The 23,442-nt window shown below is 43.1% G+C and overlaps 1 protein-coding gene across 3 annotated transcripts; it reads right to left on the bottom strand.

The window, feature by feature from the left end:
- Window positions 1-29: 29 nt before the first annotated feature.
- On the bottom strand, window positions 30-22,701 carry ptprz1b (protein tyrosine phosphatase receptor type Z1b). 3 transcript variants are annotated; one of them, XM_037243566.1, is made up of 32 exons: window positions 22,630-22,701; window positions 13,121-13,189; window positions 8,590-8,769; window positions 7,965-8,116; window positions 7,792-7,887; window positions 7,668-7,734; window positions 7,452-7,609; window positions 6,859-7,006; window positions 6,496-6,680; window positions 6,309-6,435; window positions 6,196-6,236; window positions 5,675-6,136; window positions 5,470-5,614; window positions 5,235-5,408; window positions 5,027-5,171; window positions 4,859-4,950; window positions 4,712-4,797; window positions 4,205-4,225; window positions 4,006-4,102; window positions 3,559-3,641; window positions 3,354-3,488; window positions 3,162-3,293; window positions 2,946-3,103; window positions 2,739-2,874; window positions 2,190-2,336; window positions 2,038-2,131; window positions 1,894-1,967; window positions 1,680-1,808; window positions 1,457-1,609; window positions 1,250-1,392; window positions 1,047-1,182; window positions 30-982 (listed from the first exon to the last, which is right to left on the bottom strand). In XM_037243566.1, the coding sequence occupies exons 2-32, from the start codon at window positions 13,182-13,184 to the stop codon at window positions 839-841; spliced, it is 4,104 nt and encodes a 1,367-aa protein (XP_037099461.1). In that variant the 5' UTR covers window positions 13,185-13,189; window positions 22,630-22,701; the 3' UTR covers window positions 30-838. The 3 variants fall into 3 exon arrangements, with proteins under 3 accessions (XP_037099461.1, XP_037099459.1, XP_037099460.1); XM_037243564.1 differs by lacking the exon at window positions 22,630-22,701 and adding an exon at window positions 19,145-19,425; XM_037243565.1 differs by lacking the exons at window positions 4,205-4,225; window positions 22,630-22,701 and adding an exon at window positions 19,145-19,425.
- Between the last annotated feature and the right edge of the window lie 741 nt (window positions 22,702-23,442).

Raw genomic sequence — 23,442 nt, 5'->3', positions numbered from 1 at the left:
CAATAAGAGACTTGGATTTTTCCCAAAAGTCATATTCAAGTCTTTTATTCAATCTTTTGCTATTTACAATACCGCACACATTTGTGGTTGCAGATAAATGTGTTAACTTGCTAGAATTACCGCAACGATAAAAAAGCGTTAACAATGAGTTAAATCTATGATCTGTACGTGGAATTATCAAATAGAATCCACGTAGTTATACAATATGTGTAAATGACTAGAAAAATGTCATAGAAAATATACATAAAAACATACAGTAATTTGGCCTTTTGGTATTTAAGGGATATTTACACAACAAAAGGTTTCACTGTTATAGACTGATCGTGTCTGATTGGGGACAAAATACTGACAAAAATTGTTCAACACTGACGACGGAATTTGGACGGAATGTCTAACTGTTTGATTTTAGACTTAACAAGTGCAAACGAGACAGTAGCCACCTTTAGTAAAAAGACGTCGATCACAAAGCCATCCTTTTGGTTTAGTCAAACAGTCGCGTTAGCAAAAAAAAAAAAAAACTGAGTGAATTTGGCTTCACAGAATGAAGACTTTTAAGCGTGTAAAAAATACTCACAGCTTTTGGACACTTGGACGCTTTAACACTGATTTGTAATGATGGGCAAATGAAGCTTCAAGATGATTCATGAATCCGTTGTTGTGTTTACTTAGATGGCAACGAAGAGCTGAAAGCCCACCGACTTGCCATTTCTTAAAACCCTCAAACCAACATTGCTATCTAGAGGACCCAAAGAATACAACAACTGGTTCATGAAGCTTCATTTTCCCATCACTACTGATTTGTTCTGTTATCGCATGTGTGTGTGAGTGTGTGTGTCATCTACATGAGTGACTCAAGGCTTTCGGCAATGTTGTTATTCCCCAGCAGTACTGATCCGTTGGTTTCTGAACTCTGGAGGGCTCGTTGGTCCTCCTGGCTGCTCACCAGACTCAGCACGGCCCGGTACAAATACTGATACTGCTCCTGTTGGGTGTGTGGGGGGGGTCCTCATTATTGTGGATTATTACGTGTGTGTCGGAGCACTTACTATATCATTAAACACTCCCGGCCTCATGAGGTTGGTCATCCTCGCCACCTGGTAGACGTCGACTTGTCCTTCGTCCTGAAGCTGGTTGGACAATGTGGCGAGGGCACAAAAAAGACCAGAGGTAACACCTCCCAGTCTACAAAAAAAAAGTCAAAGAAGTGAATTAGAATCAGGAAATAAAATTAGAGTAATGTGGTACTCACGGGTCGTGTACAACTGTCGGCCCTGGTGCACGTCTGCTGTGCTCGTTCACTATGTTGATGAATTCAAAGCAATTTCGAATGGGGCTGTCAGGGTTGGGCCAGCAGGGGGCGCTGTAGAGACGCACATCTAGAGTGTAATCGTTCTAGAAAAGAAAAGTGTCCTATAAATTTGGGTCCAATTAGTGCAAATAAATGTGTCCTTCAAACCTGCGTGGATTCTAACGTGACATCTTGCACAAGCACTTTGTCGTCATTGGACAGACACGCGTGGCTCTCCATTGATTGCGTCACAGTGAATCCCTCAAAGTTCATTATTTGCTCTTCACCAGGCCGATACACACACAGGTCCCGGTCCCCACTCTGCGCATAGACATGCGTGTGTGTATCAACATAAATTTGAAGATGTAAATCTTTTAGATTTTGCCCTAACCTGACAATGTGGGTCGGACAGCTGGACCACCACGCGTGTGTTGTGCTCCCAGATCATTCTCCAGAAATCCTCCACGGTGCTGCTGAGCGGCGTCTGACTCACAATGAATTCTTTATTGTGGCGATGGCCCTGCGATTCAAAGCACAGCAGCTTGAGAAAAAAATTCCAATCCGTGACCGATGTCTTAACTTGAAAGCGTTTGAAGTTGTTTTACCAGAACGTAGGAGGCGTTGATGTAGCCTGAGGAGTTTCCTTCTGTGGCGGTGAGACAAACTCTTGATCGCTCCACTGGAAACACAAGACCTTTCATCGTGACTTCAGAGTATTTCGGGGTGGTTGATATGAGGACGAGACTAACCCGGCATCAGGGCTCTGGCTCGGTTCCTCATAGCGTTGCCGTCTCGCAGAGCCGTGCTGTAGTCGGCGTGTTTGGCTTGCCGCTGACTGATCAACTGAAACAATCGTCGTCATGACCCGATCAAACCGAAATGAAATTTACACGACGTGTACCTTGAATTGCTTGTCCATGCGTGTCCGCCCGGACGCTCCAGGTGTGAGCAGGCCGGAAACGTACGAGTGGAGATGGTCGCAGGCGACGGAGGTGTGGCGGCTCAATATGGCCTCTACTAAAACGTCGTGGATGAACACGTACTGCTCCTGGAGGCAAGACCGACAATATCATAGCAAAAATAATTTCAGTTTCAATCTCATTATATCAATTTAAGAGATGTTGCTCAGTTACAAGATGGCTTCCTGCCACTAGGTGGCAGTCAGTAATTTACTGCAGCACATTTAAACTGAAGAAGTAAAAAAAATAAATAAAAATTCCATCCGATTTGCTTCGGGAATATGTAATATTTTTTTTTGAATGGGTTTTAGGTCAAAAAGGTTCAAATAAATAAATAATTGGAACAGCATCACATAGCTGCTAATCGTTAGCTCGTCTATGGCGTTTTGCATTGTTTGTTAGCACGAAGCTAGCAGAGTCGTGCGGTTGGTTTAAATCCACTTAGGTGGCGAGTACCTCAAGACAGTTCTCTACGTTGTGTGTTTGTTTACCTCCGTTTGAACCAGGAAGTTCCTCTGAGTCCGCACATGTTTCAAGAACCCGAGAACATTCACCGTCCCTTGATCCTCGATCTGCTGCAGCATGCTATCTATGACAATATAAGTCCCCGTTCTCCCTACGCCAGCACTGTGACACACACACAAAAAATACTCGCCAGTTTCACGATGTAAACACACACGTAAATACAAACAGGATACCTGCAGTGGACCAAAACGGGTCCCATATCCTGAGTTCTGGCCTGAGAGGAAGTTCTGATGAAGGACAGGACAGGTAGAGTGTATTCTGGTACTCCCATGTCTGGCCACTGGGTGTAGTGGTAATGCTGGACTGTGTGTTCGACTTTCCTCTGCGACGCCTGGAGGATCAGAGATGTTGGTGGACTTTGAGGTTGAGAAGGATCAGGAGAACGTTACCTTATTTGCCGTTTCTCTGACGATCAATGTCCGAAGTGTGTAGTAAGCGAGGGTCTTGCTGCTCTTCAAAGTCACTTGGTATGAACCGTATTCTTCCTGACCATCTTCTGGCCAGTATTGATCGCACTTGGTCTATAAGGAACGATAGGAGTGAGCAGGTGACCTAATGAGAAAAGCCGATGATGTTCTCACCCGTCCTTTCTCCTTCAGGTTGGTGATCATGACGATGATGCCGATGTTCTGCTGCCAGATCATCCTCCAGAAGTCTTCCCTGCCCGCTCGAAGAGGACCCTGGGCTGCGATGTAGGCCCGGGTACGTTCGTAACCCTGCGGACGAAAGCGTTAACTGAATGTTTTAAATATGTGCGAAATATATTTTGAAATACAAAAACCTCACGTCAACAAAGTTTGCGTTGATGTAGTCCTCGCATTTCCCGTCTTTGTCCAAACTGTTAGTCAGCTTCACTCTGCTATGGTCATCTGTGACGGAGGAATATTTTGAGATGTTACGTCATATTTTGGTGAATTAAAGTACATTAATCCCTCGTTTATCGCGGATAATTGGTTCCAAAAACCACCCGCGATAAGTGAAATCACCAACGAGAAGTACTGGGCAGGCTAACGAGTTAGCGGAAATGTGCTAATTCTTGCTAACTTCTAAAGGAATATAAACGAACATTTGGAGCAATACTACATTGTCCTAAAGGTTAGACACATGTTTCCTCAATTTAGAAGTTTTATTTTGACTTTTGAATTGTTTTTTAATTTGGAAAAATGTAGTCAAGCCGCGAGAAACGAAACGCGAAGTAGCGAGGGATCACTGTAATGCTGTATGGAGACGTACAGGCCAGAATGTTGATGTATCTGTTTTTGGATTTGTTCTCGGGTTGACTTGAGCTGTCGGCGGTGATGCCCATGTCCACTGTGCACGCTTGCACCTCCTAGAGGACAACACAAAAAAAACAATTTCTGTGTCATCTTTATTTTATTTTCATTGCCAGTGTCGTTTCCCAAAAACTTGAAAAGGCTGGCGAGCATCTTACCTCGTAGGATTCTTTCACAATCTAATGCAGGGTGGAAGTGAGGATGCGGAAAGCACAACGATGGCGGTGATGAGAGGAGAGTCGAGGGGGGGGAGGAGGGGGGTGACACACAGGCAGACAGGGAGTCAGTGCAGGTCCAGGTACAAAGGGGGTCATATGCACACAGAGAGGTTGAGCGCAAGCCGTTATATAATCCCGACTCTGCAAATTTTCCGTTACTAAGGGGCCCAAAATCAGAATTTAGCCAATGTCCTTTCTGTGTGTTACGCTGGAAGTTCATGCTAGGAAACAGAGGGGGACTGATGCCATGCAGATGCACCCCGTTTTGACACCAATCCAAAAAGACAATATTTTTATTTGAATTATGTAACTATACTAATAGCTAGCTAAAAGCTTTTTTTCTTAACAGCATGATGTTAGCGGATATGGAAGTGTGTTATTAAAAAGCTATGACGGATGGTCTGATTCTAATTGCCCCCCCCCACACACACATATTACAACACACACCTCAAACTCCGTGGAGAAGGTGTTGGTGTTGTGGAGCTCCATGACGTTCTTCACAAATTGCTTCACCGTCAACGGCTCGTGACCGTCTGGCACACAAAATTTCCGTTTGAAATCAGAACGGCGATTTTAGGAGGGAGTGATTGTTACCCGTGGCGAGCAGCAGAGGGGTGGACGGGACCGAGATGACCTTCGGTGACGTGCTGTCGTCGGGGTAGAAGTTAGCCGACTGGAAACAGTTTCTGTCACATGACCAAAAAAAAAAAAAGTGATGCCGGTTTGTGTGATGTCAACTTTGTGTTTATTTATTTTTTTTACCTCCAATAGACCAGAATGCCCACCAGAAGCAACAAACACAAAATGGTGAGAGTGGAGACAACAGCCAAAGGAATGATGGTCCTCTTTTCCCGCTCGACACTCCCGACCAACCCCACGTGAGATTCGTGACTGCTGTTGCTTCCCTCTGACGTCAAAAAAGACAAACGTTTGGGACGTGAAGCTCAGAGAGGCGGTCTTGAGGTCTTACCATTAAACATGGGCTGGGTGGTATGCATGAGAACCCTGAGGAGAGAAGAGGAAGTGAAGGATTTGTAGACGGTATCGGCGAGAGTGTTGCTTCCAGTCGTCGTCTTCTCGGAGATCCAAAATGAGGTGCTTGCTTCTGGGGGTTTGTTGACGGGTGAATCGGATTCGGTGGTTCCTTGAGGGATAAAATGTCAATCGGGAGGTCCTATTAAAGCCGATTTTTTTTTTTAGCTAACCTTGTGATGTAAAAGTAGATCCTAGAGAAGAGGCGGCCATTTTGGATGTGCTGTTGATTGGGTCTTCGTAGAAAACGTCGGTGGTTTGAATGTTCTTCACAGAGGAGTTTGACTTATTTGGATCCGTTGGGCTGAGATCTTGAGTCTGGAACGGAAAGAGATTTTCAGTTTTTGAGGAGTTTGCTGTGAGGAGTTTGGATATTACCTGAAGCGGCAGGGAGGAGTCTTGTGTGATTTGTTGGCGGACGCTAGGTAGCGTGCTAGGTGCCGAAACGGGAAAGAGGAAGCCCGGTTGCTGGGTTATGCTAGTTACCCAGATTGCGCCGTTGCCGTCTAAGCCGCCGTGGGTAAATATCCGTTGCGTTCGAGTTCTTCGCCCATCTTCAATGTGGTTTTTGCTCACGTCGTCACTTTTCGGCTTTTTCTTTTTTACATCGGGGTTGAGCCGTGTTTTCTGTACGGGCGGCTCGGGAAGAGGAAATTCTGGGGTGGATTGAACGGCGACCTGGTCCGGCGGGTTCTGTGTTGTTTGGGGGTGATGCGTGGGTTGGTTTTGGTAAACTCTAGTCTGCTCTGCTGGGATCTCCTCCACCGGACTGTGATCGACTGGAGTCAAATCCAGAGGATCGGGATTCTCCGGCTTCTGCCAATTGACGTTAGGTGACATCTAAGAATGAAAATTGTATTTGAACAAATAATCATTTTACGTTAAAGACGCTTTCTTACCTCTTTGGTGTTTTTCGAGTCATCGGGAAATGCTTCATTCTCTAGAGAGGGATTAGTTCAAGATATAAATATGTTGTTGGAAATTGAAAGATGTGATCCTGGCGTGTTCGTACCGGGATCTTCTAACGGCATGTCGACTATAATTTGGTCGCTCCATCTTCCTCGGAGGCCGTTGGTGCAAACAGCCACCACTTGAACGACGTAGCTGCTGTTGCTTAGCAGGCTGGAGATAATGGCTCCCTGCAAAAATCCCAAATTAAAAATCCAATTGTCGATATTTGTGACATATGTGAGACGTACCACGTCCTGATCCCCGTCAGTTCTGTACTCCTGCTTTCTTTGGTTCGGACCTTGCAGTCGCTCATAGGTGACGGTGTACCAGTCGATCGTCGTGTCATAAACGACACGCGGACGCTCCCACGTCACCACGATGGTCGTTTCGTTCTGAGCGTCGGCTTGGACGTTTTCTGGCGCCGAACTGCAGGCTAGAGTTGAAGTGGAATAAATTGTGAGGGGGAGCTACTTTATATTTCAGAGTTTGAAATTTATGCAGATGGAGAGGATAGCGAATTGCTGACCTTGGAGGTCGGTCAGCACTTTGCCTTTTAACCCCCCACCTCCATATTTTTCAAAGCCTTGAAAATGGCATCCGTCGTGACTTACTAGGCGTGGGCACGTCCTCAACTCCCGTGTACGAGGCAAACACCTGTCCCATGAACTGCTGTTGTTCTCTGAAGTTATTTTGCAGGTAATCGGTTAGCATCACGTAGCCCGCCTGCTCCACCGTCATCACCTCGCAGAACGCTTCCAACTGCATGGGGGGGGCACAAAAACAAATACCGTATTTTTCGCACTATAAGGCGCACCGGATTATAAGGCGCACCTTCAATGAATAAAACTTTGTCCACATATAACATTTGGCCCGCGGGCCGGACTTTGGACACGCCTGCTGTAGTGGCTCAATATTGGTCCATATATAAGGCGCACCTGATTATAAGGCGCACTGTCGGCTTTTGAGAAAATTTGAGGTTTTTAGGTGCGCCTTATAGTGCGGAAAATACGGTATGTCTCTTGTTTTGATGCCAAAGTAAACACTACGTGTAAGAGGATTGCGTTAGTGCCAGCCGGATGGGCGAGCGCTGTTCTATTTTTAGTTTGCGCCTATTTGCCCGTGTCACGCCTCGTCACTCTCATTTCCATCATGCAAATGCACGCTAACACATGGCCGGAAACAAACGACGGCCGCGGCGACTCACCTGCGTTTCCGATATTTCCGCCGGGTGTTTGAAGACGACCCACTCGACCGTTTCCGAGCAAGGAGGGGAAGTCAGCGAGCCGTTGTAGATGTAATATTTGGCGGTGTTGTTTGGAAGCAAGGATTGAAGGGTCAAGGCTTCCATTGAGCCGCTCTTACCTGCACACAAAAACAGTCAGAATAGGAAGCACGTAAAATATTTTTGAAGGTGACTCACCAAATCGACTAACAGTGTTGACAGCGTCGATGACGGGATTGAGGTTTACGTTGTCGTCCAAGCTGATCTGCAGACAAGGACTTCTTCAGTAAATTATTACTTCAGGACTGATTTGTTGACTTACCTCAAAGAGCACAGCTAATGCCGCAATCCTTCCTCCCTCCCTGATGGCCTCTTCCAAACTTCGGAAAGCATTCGGATCGTAAGCGTAGATTTGCATCTGGGGAAAAAAAAAAAAATCGGCGGGTTAGCCCGAAGCTAGCATAAGTGTAAATATTATAGTTTGTTTTGAAATACCTCAAGAGGGTATTTCATCCCATTGAGGCTGTGCTCGGATCCATCGGAAGTCGCATTGCAGCGCCCCCAGTGGAAGGTGACGGTACTCACGCGGAACCTGGAGCTCAACCCGCCTCCGCTTATATAAAAGTCTCCATCCACATTGATAGCCACTAAAAAAAAACACACACACATTTGCAACAAAGACTAATAAATTCCAAGTAGCTCCTCAAGGACATAACAGGATATGAAATGGAGTTAACGGTACAGCTCATCCATTATTCCTCATCACCTCTTAGTGGCTCTGCATCGCTACCTGCCCTGATATCTAATTTCCTCTTTGGCCTTTAAGAGATGGAGAGATTCATTTGAATGTATAGATAAGCGACTAATGAGATCGCTCCGACGGGATTGGTGTGTTTATTAGGCGAGACATCGGTCGTCATACTCCCGTCGTTTCGGTTTTTGCTATTTCTCGTCTATATATTCTCCCCTCCGGCTTTTTATTGACTCTTTTCTTATGCTCGGCTTCATCTCTGCCTCTTGACATTGATCTGGCTGTGAAGTGTTGTGCCTCTGGCTGCCTCCCCATCAATGACTTCCTTTATTTATTTTTTAAACCAGCAACTGAAGAAGATCATCAAACCTGTTTTGCCGTTGTTGTGGATGGTGGTGGATTCCGCCATGAGTCTGTCCCAACCCTCCAGTCGAAGGTTCTGGTATTGAAGTCGGACTTGGGTGAAGGTCTCGTCGATGTCCACCGGCGATTGTCTGGCGCTGTTACACGTCGGGTACTTCTTACCCCAGTTGCGCTGGTTCAGGGTACCTGTTTAGCATGTGATGTTAATCCGAGCAAGCTGAGCAACACATTTCATATTTCACCCACAAAAACAAAAATCACACCAGATTTGAAATCTAAAGAACTGCTGTCAGACTAATAGAAGTGTGGGAGGTAAAGTAACATCTCGAGAAGCTTGCATCAGAACCGCAACGGGGAATACGGAGCTCAAGTTAGCATAAATCCACAGTTAGCAACGACAACTTTTGATGAGACCAATCCCCTTCCATGCATTTCAAGTGGACCTTCTGGTGCTCCTCCTCATCTTTTCTGCTCACTCTGCCGTGTTAAGCGAAGAAATAAAGAGGATGAGGCTCCGCGAAGCATAAAGGAAAGCAATGAGCGGGAAAAACGGTGGCGGAGGACGGCGTGGAGGGCAATCCCTGTGAAATTGAAGTCTGACGAAAACACACGCAAACCGAAATGACCTTTGAGACACAAGCTCTATAATTCAGAATTGCTTTCACGGAAATAGTTACAATTTTGATGAACCACCGCCATTTGATGCTATTCATGAGCATGTCTATGGAGTTTTGCATTGTTATTAGCGTGAAGCTAAGTGGACATTCTTAACGCAAATCTAAAGAAAACTACAGTAATCCCTCATTTATCGCGGATAATTGGTTCCAAAAACCACCCGCGATAAGTGAAATCCGCGAAGTACGATCACCAACAAGAAATACTGGGCAGGCTAACGAGTTAGCGGAAAGATGCTAATTCACGATCGTGCTAACACGCGAAAACGGACTTCTAAAGGAATGTAAACAAACATTTGGAGCAATACTACATTGTCCTAAAGGTTAGACACCTTTCCTCAATTTAGAAGTTTTATTTTGACTTTTAAATGTTTTTTTAATTTTGAAAAAACATCCACGATGTAGTGAAGCGGCGATAAACCAAACGCGAAGTAGCGAGGGATCACTGTAATATGTTATTCTCTTTGAATCATATTTAGCTCAACTAGGAGTGATACTAGTGGTACTTTTATGTTGTTTATTTGGTTTCCTGAATGCCCAAAGAAGTGTTTTCATGCTTAATGATAGACAATGACATATTGAAATGCAGTTTCTCGCCTTCTGCTTAAAGCAATTAAGCTCCCTTAGAAGGCAGACACGGTAAAAAAAAAAAGTGCTAATTTCACCCTCTGTGAATAGGTTCTGCCCTGCTGAGCCAGAGAGCCATTCAAAAATACATGTAAGATTATGAAGTTGAATAATGTAAGGCTTAAGTTTTTCAGAGGGGGGAGACTGTCTGCTTCTGTTTGCCTCAGCACTAGCAAAAAATAGCCGAAAAGGTATCAAATATTAAAAGCCGGATCGTCGCTGTTGAAGCTGGTTAACCCGCCGCTAAAAAGTTTTGAGTATGAATTATCGAATCACAGGGAAAAAAAAGATCACAGGGAGTTTAGCCTCGTTTCACGTTTGCAGGTTTCCTCTTTTGAATCGCCTTTCGTTTAAATAATTTGACATGTGGCTTCAGTTCTGATTCAAATAGAATTTGATTATGATTATTAGACAGAATCGAATTTTGAAAATTAGCATGGAACATTTTGCTTTCACTATTCAAATACATTCCTGAGAGACGTTTGGGAGCAGAAAAAAATAAATTGTATTTTTAGCTTGCTAGCAAAAGAGCTTCGTTAGCACGTCTTCACCGCGCCTATCGTATTTCTTTGTCTGCTTTTTCCTCATGTAAATAAATTCAAGTGCCTCTTCACGGGCGAGACATTCACATTGTTTGACATAAAAGATTGAGCCTAAAGCTGACAAGATGAAAGCGGCACACCCACGCAGACGGCAAGCTAGAGCAAGTGTTTCTTCTCCGCTTCATCTAGACATAAAAACATGTCAAACTCCCAAGATGGCAAAAAAAAAAAGAATAACACGACACGATCAGGCAGTGGATTGCCTGTATGAATTTTAGTATGGTTCATTAAGCTAACTCTATTAGCTACTAGCTAAACCGCTAGTACCGCTTTGAGTACGAGTTGTAATGTCGAAGTGTCATCTTTAATTTACAGTCTGATTCAAATCAATTTTTTTTCTGTTACTTCATTAGTAATTCAGTTTCCTTAATTTTACGGGTGACTAATATTAAACCGAAGTGAAGCCGCAGTCATTCCATTTCATTTTCTATAAATGAAAGCTGCATGAGGAGACAAGGAAGTGGCACGTGTACGTGCACACCTCCTCATCATTAACCCATGTCTGAAACAAAAGCTCTAGGAGCAGCCTCACCAGAATATTTAACAACTGGAGCAGAAGAAAGACCAGCCTCAAGAATTTGGCGAGTGGGCGAGCGGTCGAGAGCTGCGAACATGTGCGTGCAGGAAAACACGGAGTGAGCCGCCAAAACAGCTCGCGGGCTTTTTTCGGTTCAAATATTCAAGGTGGGATCTCCTATGACCAAAACAGGAAAGCCCTTAAAATGATGACAGAAGGAAACAACATTGACCTTTGACTTTGAGTGTGTGTGGCTTTAAAGAAGAAGGCCAAGCAGATGGATTTACGCCGGCACGATAAAAGAGCATCATTGCCGAAGCCGGAGCAGCTTTCAAACAGTTTTGGCAGCTTGTAGACACAAATGAACAGAGCAAAGTGGAGCGCTGCGAGCTCCAGCTGCGAACGCTGGTCTGAGGTCAGTACATCACATCAATGGTCATACCAGGGAAAAACTGTTTTCACTACGTTAAACAGATCTGACCCAAATTGGCTTGCATCCTTGCAAATACTTTGTGGGGGCAACGCGCAGAGGCGGAATCAATAGAAAATTATTTTGGGAGGATTTTAGAACTGAGAAAATGCCTTGCTGTGGACAATCAGTGCAAACTTGCATGCAAACAGAACAGATGGGACCCCCGGGGGGGTGGTCCTCCAGGCAGAAGGATCCCAGGGCCACCAGGGACCATCATGATGAAGGAAGTTTGTTCAAAAACTCATGGCTTCCCGGAAATTCAAATTAACTTGAATCTAAGGAATGATAATATTATATTATTACAGCTAAGACTCTCAATAACGACCCAGACTAAACGATTGTATGACATTTACTCTCCGCCGTCCTTTTCTACATATTTCCTTTCATTTATTCGTGAAGCTCTCTCCCAACCATTCCAAAAAAAAAAGAAGCTGCCTCACAATGAAGTGCGCTTCTTTCACATGTTAATGTTTTTACTCACGGCTCAGTGAACAGAACAGGGCGAGGGAACAGAGCTGCTCAGAAAGACCCGATTGTGACCAGAACACACACACACACACTCTCATGCATATGGCAAGAGTGTCTCCGGTTACAGTGAAGCAACACAAATTGGCACCAGCTCGCCTTTCCTGTGTGATGATGAGCATCAGAGACGAGTGTAGCGTGATAAACAATCAAGAAAGGCAAAATAGGAAAGTAAGTAAAGAAGAGGAGGCACTCTTTGACAAATGGACTACGTGTGCCCGAGAGCTGATAGAGGGAAGAAAACAAATCAGTAAAATGCGGGAAAACGAGATTGCCAACGAGAATCGTGTTTTTCAGACTTATTTTCAGCACTGGGTTGTCCTTGTAGTTATTTCCAAATGATGAAATTTAACTGATAAATATGGATGATTAAAAAATATATATATCGCTGGAAATCCACGAGAGGTTAATATGATTAATAGCCCTCCATTAGCCCAGTGATGACCCCTTCGGACCCGGGTGGCCTTTCCCAGTAAGAGGCCATAATCTCCTCTCCGACTATTATTCGTCTGCTTCTGACCACTCTTGTTTCTGGCTAGCTTAAGCGCAGCAAGGGCTCCATGCTGAGTTAGTCATGTGAGCATATGGCCCGAGGCAGATCAAGGCTCTCTTATGGGAGATGTCGACTGATACGGTAATTCCAACAGATCAACTGATCTGAGACTGACATACGCTGGGCTTGTCAGTGTGTTGGGTTTTTTTCCGCAACGTTGGCACGGATCATCCTTAAGTTTGTTCATTTGCTTGTCAGGAACAGGGCGAGCTATTTGTGACGTTTCCAATGTTACAATATGAGACAATATCATTACGGTTTATTTTAACATTCATATTTAGATGTTAGCATTTAGCATTCGCCAAAGTCATAACACAGATGCTTGGCTAGCAAGGTTAAATTTTTCCATTTCTCTTTTACGCTTCAAGTAACTCTTGCGTAGCTAGTTGAAGCTAGCATAATAGTGCTAAATTGATCAAATAAAAGTGATACGCTACACAATATAAATATAATAATTTATTATTTTTAGTCATATTTTTTTTATATTATCATTTTTAAAATAGATTATATTGTGCCTAATAATATGGTGCGCCTAATAGTCCGTAAAATATTGCAAGTGGTACATACCTGTGTACGACCAGTCGATATCTTCTGGGAATTTCTTCAAGTTGCGGACCAACGGTTCCACCATGGCGACTGCGGAGGAAACAAATACGACAATTGGTTTCATATTGTGGAAAAGTACGCTTGAGCTACATTTCGAATTCAGTTGTCACACACTGTGATGCATCCGCGAAAATACTCGGGGCCATTTAATTATGTCATTGAAGGGAAGAGCATGAGGAAGTAAGCAAATTCGATGAGTCATGGCATGAAAACAACTCAAGGGGAAAGGAAAAGTCACCATGATGAGAATAGCAACATAAGATTACAGATTACGCAGAACATGAATAAATCAAAAACAAGGTGAATAAAACAACATTGTTGTTTTCTTCCTTTTCCAACCTCCAAATACTCAGCAGAGTCAAATTTAGGTCAAAGGCAACTACTGTCATATCCACAACATGAATTCAGCATAATCCTGTTGTTTACCACAACAGACTGAAAAAAGATAAACATTGTGTACCAAAATCCGGCTAAAAAAATCATTTCAACTCTTCACTTTGTAGCTTGTTTTAATATCTAACAATATATGCGCATTGCATATAGAGGCATTACATATTATGGCTTAAAATTACGACTCCATTAGAGGTTAAAATAAAACAACAGGTAATAATTGGCCTCGATAGTGTGTGTGTGCAGCAAAGAATACATTACATGAAACGCGGCTGTGGGATGTTAATGAGGCAATTAGCGATGCTACAGGCCTGCGGCGGCGACTTCTTTTCTTCTCCCTTTTTATTGTGCCCTCATTCACTTATCTCGCAGTTATTCCTACTCGACAAAGTCTGAATTTGATGGTTTAGAATTTGGAAACGCATCAAATCGTGTTTTTCTTTTGTTAAATACTAAACTAAGCTACTAAATCAAAACACTAAAGGTCCTAGTATTGATCCCTGCGGGACACCACATTTAACAATATTAAGCTTATCACGGGTGAGATCATTTTTTTAAAAATTGTCGGCAAATCTGAAGTGGACTACAATCTACAAACATGTTATGCTGAAGACTAATTTGTATAAAAGCACAAATGAGCCAAATCAGTCCGCTTTCCTCTACTTACAACGTAGTCGAAAATCCGTCTGGATTCCCATGAGCTCAAGCTGAGCGAAGATGCCGCAAGCAGGATTGTTGATCATTTTGGGATCACAGAGCCTGTCTCAGCAGAAATGGAACGAGCAGAAGAGCGCTGGATTAGCCGACTCCCGCGAGCTGATTTAGACCAAAATCCTTCCAATGAAGGGAATTGTCCGTCGGCCTCCTCTATAACTGATCCAGACTTGTCCCATTAAAGAAAACCCCAAATACCAAGTCATCCTATTTAGCCTTATTTAAACATTGACAAAAATACAGAATTGGAAAACAGATCACAGCTAATTGTACCTCAGCAGAAATGTAATTAAATGTTTGATGAGTAGCGACAATTCTTATCTCTCGAGACTTGTCGCAGGTTTCCACCAAGTTTGAACAGCCACGAAAGTTACTGATGCGACTTTTTTAATTAAATTCAACAGATTGGTAACAAAGCACCCGAACACTTTTTTCCGATTCATTTGCCGATCGACATTTTACTCTTCATCGTTCTCACACTCGAGTCCAGCAACAGAAGGAAGCAGTTAATAGGATCAGACGTTATGTTAAATGGAGGACAGTGGAGCTTTAAACAAACCGTACATTGTTCCGCCAGGACTGGGCGGTATTAAAAGCTGCAATTTAAAACCCAAGAAGACAAGCTTATCACTGGGATCTGTGTGTGAGTGTGTGTGTGGTGACCGTGAGAGTTTGGGGGCCCCGTTGGACAGCTGTACATGTGTGCATGTCCAAAAAGGGAGTGAAATGTAACACCCTGTTATAAACGGACATATGGGGTACAACATGTTGCTTTTTTAACGTTTTAAATGTTCATATGTGATTTTTGTGTAATTGCTGGTGTAAACACGGAATCGTGGCATGTGTTTGTTGCCTTCTAAAGATGAAGAAAAATCAATGTTGCACTCTCTTGGTGCATTGTGAACGACAGCGGGATTAATAAAAGGCAGTGGGGGGGTTTAAACATGAATAAATACTCGGAAAGCCTGACACCACGCATGATGAAAGCTTAGCTTTTTTTTTTTTTCCCCCTGTAATTATGTCGAGTTGAAGCGCCTTGAGGGTTGCTTTTAAAGTTCAGCCTTTTCTTCATGCTGAGGATATAAAAAAAAAAAAAGCCGCTCTTGACAAAGACAACATTGGCGGTGCACAGAAATGTTTAATAAATCCACAGGTGTATGTTTTGATAGCGTTTTGGGTTTTAATTCTTTAGATCTGTGGTCAAATTGGACAACTACTAGACTCGATTTCTCACAAGACAACCCCTCCAAAAAAAATTCAGCAGAAAAAACTCATATTTCCAAGTATATTTCAAGGGAGGCCAGTGCCCCAGCTGCCCCCCTCTAGCTCCGCCAGGTGCTACAAAGTATTGAGATATAGCCCCATCGTAATTAATCAGCGGGTGTGCACAATTATGCAACCATTGACTTTTAAAAATTCATTGTGCAGGTCACATTAAAGTTGGAGAAAATTATGTCAATTATAAAAAAAAAATGGCATTCAAACAGGGGTGTGTAGACTTTCCTCTTCCAGTTTGCTATTTCCCACTGATTATGTTTATGCGTAACATCTACAAATCCTTGGGCTGATGACATTTGCATAAAAAAAAAAAAAACTTCAGTTAGTTGAATATCATTATTATGATGAGACTCGGGCACAGTAGGATAATAAAAAGCAGAGAAAAATTTCTGTCAGTAGCCCCAAAAGCTCAACAAAAATGCAATTACAAGCTTTCACCTCCGGCTGGTGTTGAGTTCAGGTGTAAAAGGATGAATAAGCTTTCCTTCTTGCATTCTACCCTGCAGCTAAGACATTTTTTTTTCATCGCTTGCGAGCGCGAGAGGTGAAACTATCTAATTCGGAGCTTGCGGCGAAGAATCAAACCACGCGAGCGGGACGAGTAATATCTGAAGAAGAATTGTAAATGACCTCTGCAAATATGTTCGGATGCCGGGAAACATATATGTGCATGCAGGCGGCGTGTTCTAATTCACCTCACTAATCTGCCTGCCTCGTCTGAGCAGTGAGATGCACCAATCCCATCTGCTTGGCACAAAGTGGGGAAAATACAGCGAGCGCGTGCGTGATTAGTAATCCTGCATCCGTCCTTGCATTCTAATACCACCATAAAAAGAAAAGAAAAAAAATGATCGGGAAGCAACTTGTTATAAACATTGAAAGCATTTTATGTCTTCCAGTGGAAAATATTCATTGAGGAATCATGTTGTCCATCAAGTCGGAATGAATGGCGTTTCCATGACAACCAAAAAGGCCACCATGGCGCGTGGAACACCCTGACTTCCTGTCAGCTTCCTGATCCGACTCTCGCCATCGCCATGGAGACGTAACAATCTCCCCTCCTCGTGTCTTTCAGCCTCGGGTCATCTAAGCCCCCCCCCTCCTCCCCTCTCGTTCCTCATTTGTTGCTAGCCCCAAAAAACCGAAATAGAGCACAGCTTCCAGAAGCTTAGCCTCGATTTAAAAAAAAAAAAAAACTGGATTGCGACGCTCTATTGCGTTCATTTCTGGGATGGTGGAATGCTTTTTAAAAGTGGATGTTTACCCCTTGCTGTTCACTTGTGAAGGGCCACCACCCGGTTGAGGGCACTTGAGAACTCGGAGCAGGGCCAAAGGGGGAGGGAACTGGAAAAAGGCCAGACTGTCATTCTCTGAGCTTCTACTCATGGATTACTATCGGAATGCGAGTATGTTTTAAGAGTGGGGAGGGGCGTTCATCAACTCGCATTTGGTCACAGTTGCCAAATGAGCCTCGCTACAAAACATCACATTTCATTCAATTGATTGGCTTTGGGTCGGACTTCACTTTTGACAACATGAACAATGACGCCGTCTGGTTCCCACAGAACTTGGAAGAAAGAAGTCAAATGTAACACAAGCTCGCCAAATGAATCGGTGTTGGCAAATTAAAACTCGGACTGCACGTTTGCATCCAATTTGAGTAAACAAATTACAAAATACTGCGATAGGCCAATGTTGCGCAACCAACTTTGTCGCTGGCTGTTAGCGAAGCATCAATATAAAAGTAGAGAAATATACTTTGAATGAGGAAAATTGGTAAAGACATTTAGGAATAAAATACTGGGGATGTACAAAAGGAGGGAAGGCAAAATATCCCAGCAGAACCTAAATGAATTATTTACTGGAACATCTGTGGTTTGTCTGTGTAAAAAAAAAAAATCTGAAACAACTCATGACATCATCTGAAAGCAACACCCTATCTGCTAGTTAATCAATACTTGACTCAATAATCTGCGAGTTAACTGACACAATCCGATGTCATGTAAATAAATGACACACATTTCATCCATATAATAATTCATGTCATCGGCACGCTCGATATATTATTCATGCTTACACTTAGTGAGTGTGCCAGGTTGTTGTTTTTTTTAAGGCAATTACGATTAGGCATCCCATAATGCTGCCGGATGCCTCGCACAGTCCGAGGGAAGCGGGCCAGATGGTATCTCACAAGGACAACATATGATCAGATTAGCATGCGGTGCACAATACGGTGGTATGTTCTCGTAGACTTGATTAGATATTTGTTTTGATCTCATTTGGATAATCGGGAGGTACACACACATAGTTGCGGGCAGAGCTGCGAAATGATCGATGGCACGCCGGCTGTTTTCGTGAGAGTCCATCACACCAATTGTCACGCACTGGCGAGCCATCAATATTCCGATGAGATGATTCAGTGAGGGTGAGACGACAAATTCCCAAAACGGATTGGTTTGGAATAAAAAAAAATCTGGAAATATATTTTCACTTTACAGGGATTTTCAAAGTTAAATACAACTGAGCTGTGATTCTTTAGCGCGCCACTAGAGGGAGTCTGTGCACCGACGTTGTCTTCGTTCACAATAAAAATGCCTTCAACTCAGATTAATTTGTCATTTGACACCACAAGTCATGAAAAGTTGATTTAGCAACACACTCCACTGAACAAGGCTTTGTCATCCAACATCAGTGACCTCCGACTCCTAACAAATGCCGGACAACAACAAAAGTCCCCGAAGGCGAGACAGACTGTGTTTGGAGCTCAAGGGACAAATAAGGTCACAACATTTGAACGTGTGCGTGCTTGCGGTATGTGTAATAGAAGAAACTGTTTTAGAGCGCTGACTTGGCATACTATGAGACAGATGGTTGGACAACACTGTGGTCATGTCGCTGCAGGGAACAGTCACTATCTACAACCCCAACAAGAAAATTGGCATATTTATAAACAATATATATGATTAATGTTGAGTTTTTACTGCTTTTACATTGGTGTAGCTAGAGAGGGGGGCTGTGAGGGCACTGCCCCCCACCGAAATATGCCAAATAACTGGCTATGTAATTTCAGATTTATTTTTCTCAACATTTTTCCACAACATATAATAAAGCAACATTTTTGGAAGAATTTGGGGAATTTGTAAAAACGTAGAGAATTACAGGTTAATCAAAGTAACCCCAGATAATAATAGTAATAATAAATTGTATTTATGCCTTCTAAGGGTTTGGAACAATAACAACAATAATGAAATGAGAGCAACCTAATTGGACACTAAATTCAGTGTATGTTAAGTGAATGCTTCCATTTCCAGACGGGTAGCAAATTAAGAACAAATAATGCTGTGAATCAGTTCCGCGCTTTGCACGCTAAACACGCTCGTGAAAAATAGTTGGTGGTGCTCGAAGCGCACGAATGTAGCACACATATGCACCGCAGCATCTTCAACATGTGTCTGCAGCCGATTACAAAACACACCACGCAATGTTATTGGAGATGCTTTGCCATTAAAAAAAAAAAAGTTTCATGCATTTCTACCCAAATGCGCATTATCATCATCGTAATTATTGACAGGAGTGTCCGTGAGAAAGATCGGATTTTCTTACCCACGAGGCTGAGGAGCAAAAGCCGGGAGAGGACTTGGTGGACCCATATTGTCTCCATGGTGCCCCCCGCGAGAGAAATGACACGCGAATTGGGGAAAAACGTGCGTAAAAGATGCGCTAGCAGGTCATCGCGTCGGTGTGCGTTGACGCCGCTAATCGACGCTCGGGTTCGGCGCGGTTCGTTTCGGGTCTGCGCTGTCTGTCTGGCTCGCTCGGCTGGCCGACTGAATGTGGACGCAAACGGGGATGAAGTGAGCGCCACCCACCCGCCTTAATGAAAATGAATGAGGGGCGTCTCGGTGATCTGACTCCAGGGATTTGGATGTGTGTGTGTGCGTGCACTTGACATCCAATCAGTGCCTTTCATCTCTGAAAGCACGCGGAGCTCCTGTTGCATAAACTGCACGTCTATCATGAAATTAATTGCGGGACATTAAATTAGATAAGGCTCCAGAATGACGGTGTTGATTATTGTGGTTGCAGAATTGCCTCCAGGGGCGCTCCTAGTCAGAAAGGCACTTTGTGCAAACCCCCCCCTGACACCCCACCTAACATCATTTTTAGCATCTTGCCTCCACAAGGGGGCGCAAACTTCCCATACAAACGTCACGCAGTTACATGTTATGAAGACAGGAACCGACAAATACTGTATTCAATTTAATTTCTATACTCAAACATTAAAGTCATAATAGATTTTTTTTTTTTTGCAGGATCTAATGTTGTCATGGTTGCCATATCTACAGATGACTGAATTTCCCGCTAAGCGCTAAAAAAACAAGTCTCTTTGGAGGACTTTTCATAAAAGGGTGCGTTCAAGGAACTTGGAATCATGGAGACCCCGCTGATCACAGTATGCCTTGATGAATAATTTGCCAAAAAAGAAAGGCTGGGGTCCATCGAACTGGAGCAGCCCCGCGCAGCGGAACACGACAAAACTCTCCCGTGGCGGAAATAAAGTGTGTGTTGATGTAAAAGGATTAGGCAAAGGTTGGACAACAACATTGGCCTGAAGGACCCGAGTGAACAGCACCGAGGGTGTGCGCTGGGAAAAAGAACGAGCCGGGAACCGGGTTCACATGCAACAGGCAGCTTTTAAGCGATTGTGTGCGAGAATGCGAGAGACGGCCTTGAGCCTTGCTAGAACAAGCTGCTCTGGTTATTCCGTGTGCATTCATTAGCATAAATTAAGAGAGATAATCCTCCTTCAATTCCGCCAGGAGAGCCTTTGTGTCCCACTTGTAGGTCCAACATTTAGGTTCTAGTGTTTGGAATAACATCCTCTCAAATGCCCGCGCTTCCGGAATACATTCTGTAGGTCTTGGGAATGAGTCACTTGAGCTAGCTTATTAGTGACATGGCTACATTTCAATACAAACGTACAGAGATAAACATGAGGAGCTTTGAGAAGTTCTTGACAGGTTCAAGTCTAATTTTTTGTTAATACATTTTTGCAGGAAACGCGAAGACACACACCTGCCGGTCCTCATGTTATGCTATTGCCGTGTACGCGTGTGTGTGGTTGCCATGGCATTTAGTCTCGAGTCGGAGTTGACAGTAATATTGACTTCCTGCGGTGGCAACTGGAGGTCACCGTGGTGGCCGCGGCATGCCTGACAGTTAACTGGTCGATGTTTAGCCTTTGCGATGTGTGTGTTCATGTGTGTATGTTGATGGCAAATGTGAGGCCCTGTGCTTATACGATGAGTGAGCAGACTGTCTGGTATGTGCAAATGACTAAAATAATGTCGAGCCGGATGTAATTTGCCGGATGCCTATTTTGTCATTTATCAGCGCCTGCGAGATTAGAGGAAATTTATCTGTAAGCACTTTATTGATAGTCTCTCTGCTCGTATTAATTAAAAGGAAAAAAATGTTCCTTCAGGGACACTCAGGCTCCATTTAAGAATCAATTTGTTCCTTATCTTTTGAAATGTAGGATCTTTTCTATTTTTTTTCAAAGGGGAAGAAAAAAAAGCTGGCGGGGGTCGTTGTCATTTAACATTTGCGTCAAGCGACTTCAAAAAGTGCCGAAGATGTCCGCCTACATCTGTGTGTGTGCGCCAGTGTTTCACGTGTGTGTGTCAGTCTGTGATTTGACATTTACCTTGCTGGATCGTGAAAGGTTTGGCTGTAGATCTCAAAGACACATGACTCATCTCGTACTTTTATTACATTTCCCCAACGAGGTTTATGTTGTGATTATCTTGACGTCATAAACTGCATAAATCCATATTCTGGTCATGTGATAGACAGAATATGTCATATATATATATATATATATATATATATAAAAATAAAATAAATAATATATATAATATATATAAATAAAATAAATATATATATATTTTTTTTTTAACAGCACCAAAGTGAGGCAACGCAGCGAAAATATATAATTTACGATAAGTGCCACACAAACAACAAGATGAAATGAAAGAAATGAACCAATTCGAAGGTGAATCAATTGGCCCGAGAGAGAATCTTCCCAAACGAGCACTTTGTGAAGCTAAGCTGGCATTGGGTCAATAAACCTTGCTGAGGATTTAACTTTTCTCTTCAATAAGCTGCTTTTAAAAAAAGGTAACGTGGCGAGTGTGAATTGGTGTTGAACTAACTGAACCGGCGCCGAGCGAGAAAAATTCCTTTTCAAAATATTCTTCATTGATTTGAAACGGCTAGGTCAGTAAATTCCTTTTCGAAATATTCTTCATTGATTTGGTTAGGTCAGTAAACATATCCGTCGTTGCAAAAGTGGGTTGTTATTCTCCATTTGGGAAAAACTTGAATGCCGTCACCTCAATCAAACATGTAACCTTGAGCTCCAGCCAAATTCGAAGCATAGTGAAGAGGTGTACCTCAGCTGGAGAATGGAGTCGGCCATTTTCCATGGTCATGGGTCGGTGCGAATGAGGTGCATTTATACATGAAAGCCTGGCCAGACGTGCACAATTACTCAGTTCATCGGCGGCGGAGCTCATCCTAGAATAGATGGAGCGTTCGTGGATGTTGGAGTGGCTCCATGAGATGTTTACCAATCACAATAACCCTCCTCAATAAGCACAATCTGCAAATTTCAAAAATAATTTGTCCCAGACTATGATTCTGCCCATTATGTAACAGCAGGATGGAGGCGGGCTGTAGCTTGCTGTATTAAGTAGGTCATGAGATTAAAGGGAATCAAATCGGTCTTGTGGCCTCTTCTTTTTGCCTCCATTTACGTCATTACGTGAAGATAATCATCGATAATCGGTGCGTTAAATTGTTTCCTTTAATTTTACGATTTATTAGGAAAATTGTTTTTTCTCGCTTTCTTCCTGTGTATTTTTAAAAGACGCAAGCAACATCTGGATTAGTATAAATCATATTTGAGGTTAGCTAACGCTCAAATCAACTTAGATTTGTGAACTTAAGACCTAAAAAAAAGTCAGTGAAGTGAGATCACGAGATATGTGAGTGTAAATGATATGTGGAACGCGCCAATCACTTACTTTTCTAAAAGCACTGCATCCTCTGCAGAGGTTTGCATTTTTTTCATCCCCCCTTGGTCCGAACGAGCACACAAACGGAGATGGATTGCTGCTGGGCGCCATGGCAACCTCTGGGGCTTTTCTTCATCGGCTGAGAGGAAAAGCAAGGAAGGACAGAGGGGGGGGGAAAAGAAGGAGAGAGTTAATCAACACGGTGCATTAATTTGGCCTTTACTCTCTGCAAAGCTCTCACACTCGCTATTGTGCATCCAAATAACCTGGGTGACAAAAACAGCTTGCATGGGAAAATACTTTCATTTGAATGGGACCAAACTCAAAACATTTTGGAGAGGATGACCTACATTTGGATACAGAGCGTGTATAAAAAGTCTAGTGGTCGACACAAAGTTGTATATTAATTTTAATCACTTTATAATGTATTTATGTTGCAAATATATGTAAAATGAATCATTTGAAATAAGATTTTGCTGCATTAGTTTGAATGTTGCCACCGGATTTTTCCAGGGGCAATATAGGGCTCTCAATAGGGTTCAATGTAATGTGCTGCCATCTCGCGGAAATAATGGAACACTGCAAGAGAATTTAATTTGAAGTCTGACTACGCAAATTCTTACGGAAAAATTCTGGTCCCTTTTTACACCCTCTCAATAGGGTTCAATGTAATGTGCTGCCATCTCGCGGAAATAATGGAACACTGCAAGAGAATGAGTTTAATTTGAAGTCTGACTACGCAAATTCTTACGGAAAAATTCTGGTCCCTTTTAATGCCCTCTCAATAGGGTTCAATGTAATGTGCTGCCATCTTGCGGAAAC

Source organism: Syngnathus acus, chromosome 23 (genome assembly GCF_901709675.1).
Source record: "Syngnathus acus chromosome 23, fSynAcu1.2, whole genome shotgun sequence".
Classification (NCBI taxonomy): Eukaryota; Metazoa; Chordata; class Actinopteri; order Syngnathiformes; family Syngnathidae; genus Syngnathus; species Syngnathus acus.
Note: the sequence above shows the minus strand (reverse complement) of the source record. Positions and strands in the feature narration are given on the sequence as shown.

Excerpts from the sequence above, each read along its gene's own strand:
- ptprz1b (XM_037243564.1), bottom strand. The coding sequence starts at position 19,202 with ATGGAGACAATATGGGTCCACCAAGTCCTCTCCCGGCTTTTGCTCCTC. Across the intron at positions 5,172-5,234 it reads CACCCAGCCCATGTTTAATG|AGGGAAGCAACAGCAGTCAC; the intron begins GTAAGACCTCAA and ends TTTTGACGTCAG. Across the intron at positions 2,132-2,189 it reads GCATGGACAAGCAATTCAAG|TTGATCAGTCAGCGGCAAGC; the intron begins GTACACGTCGTG and ends CGATTGTTTCAG.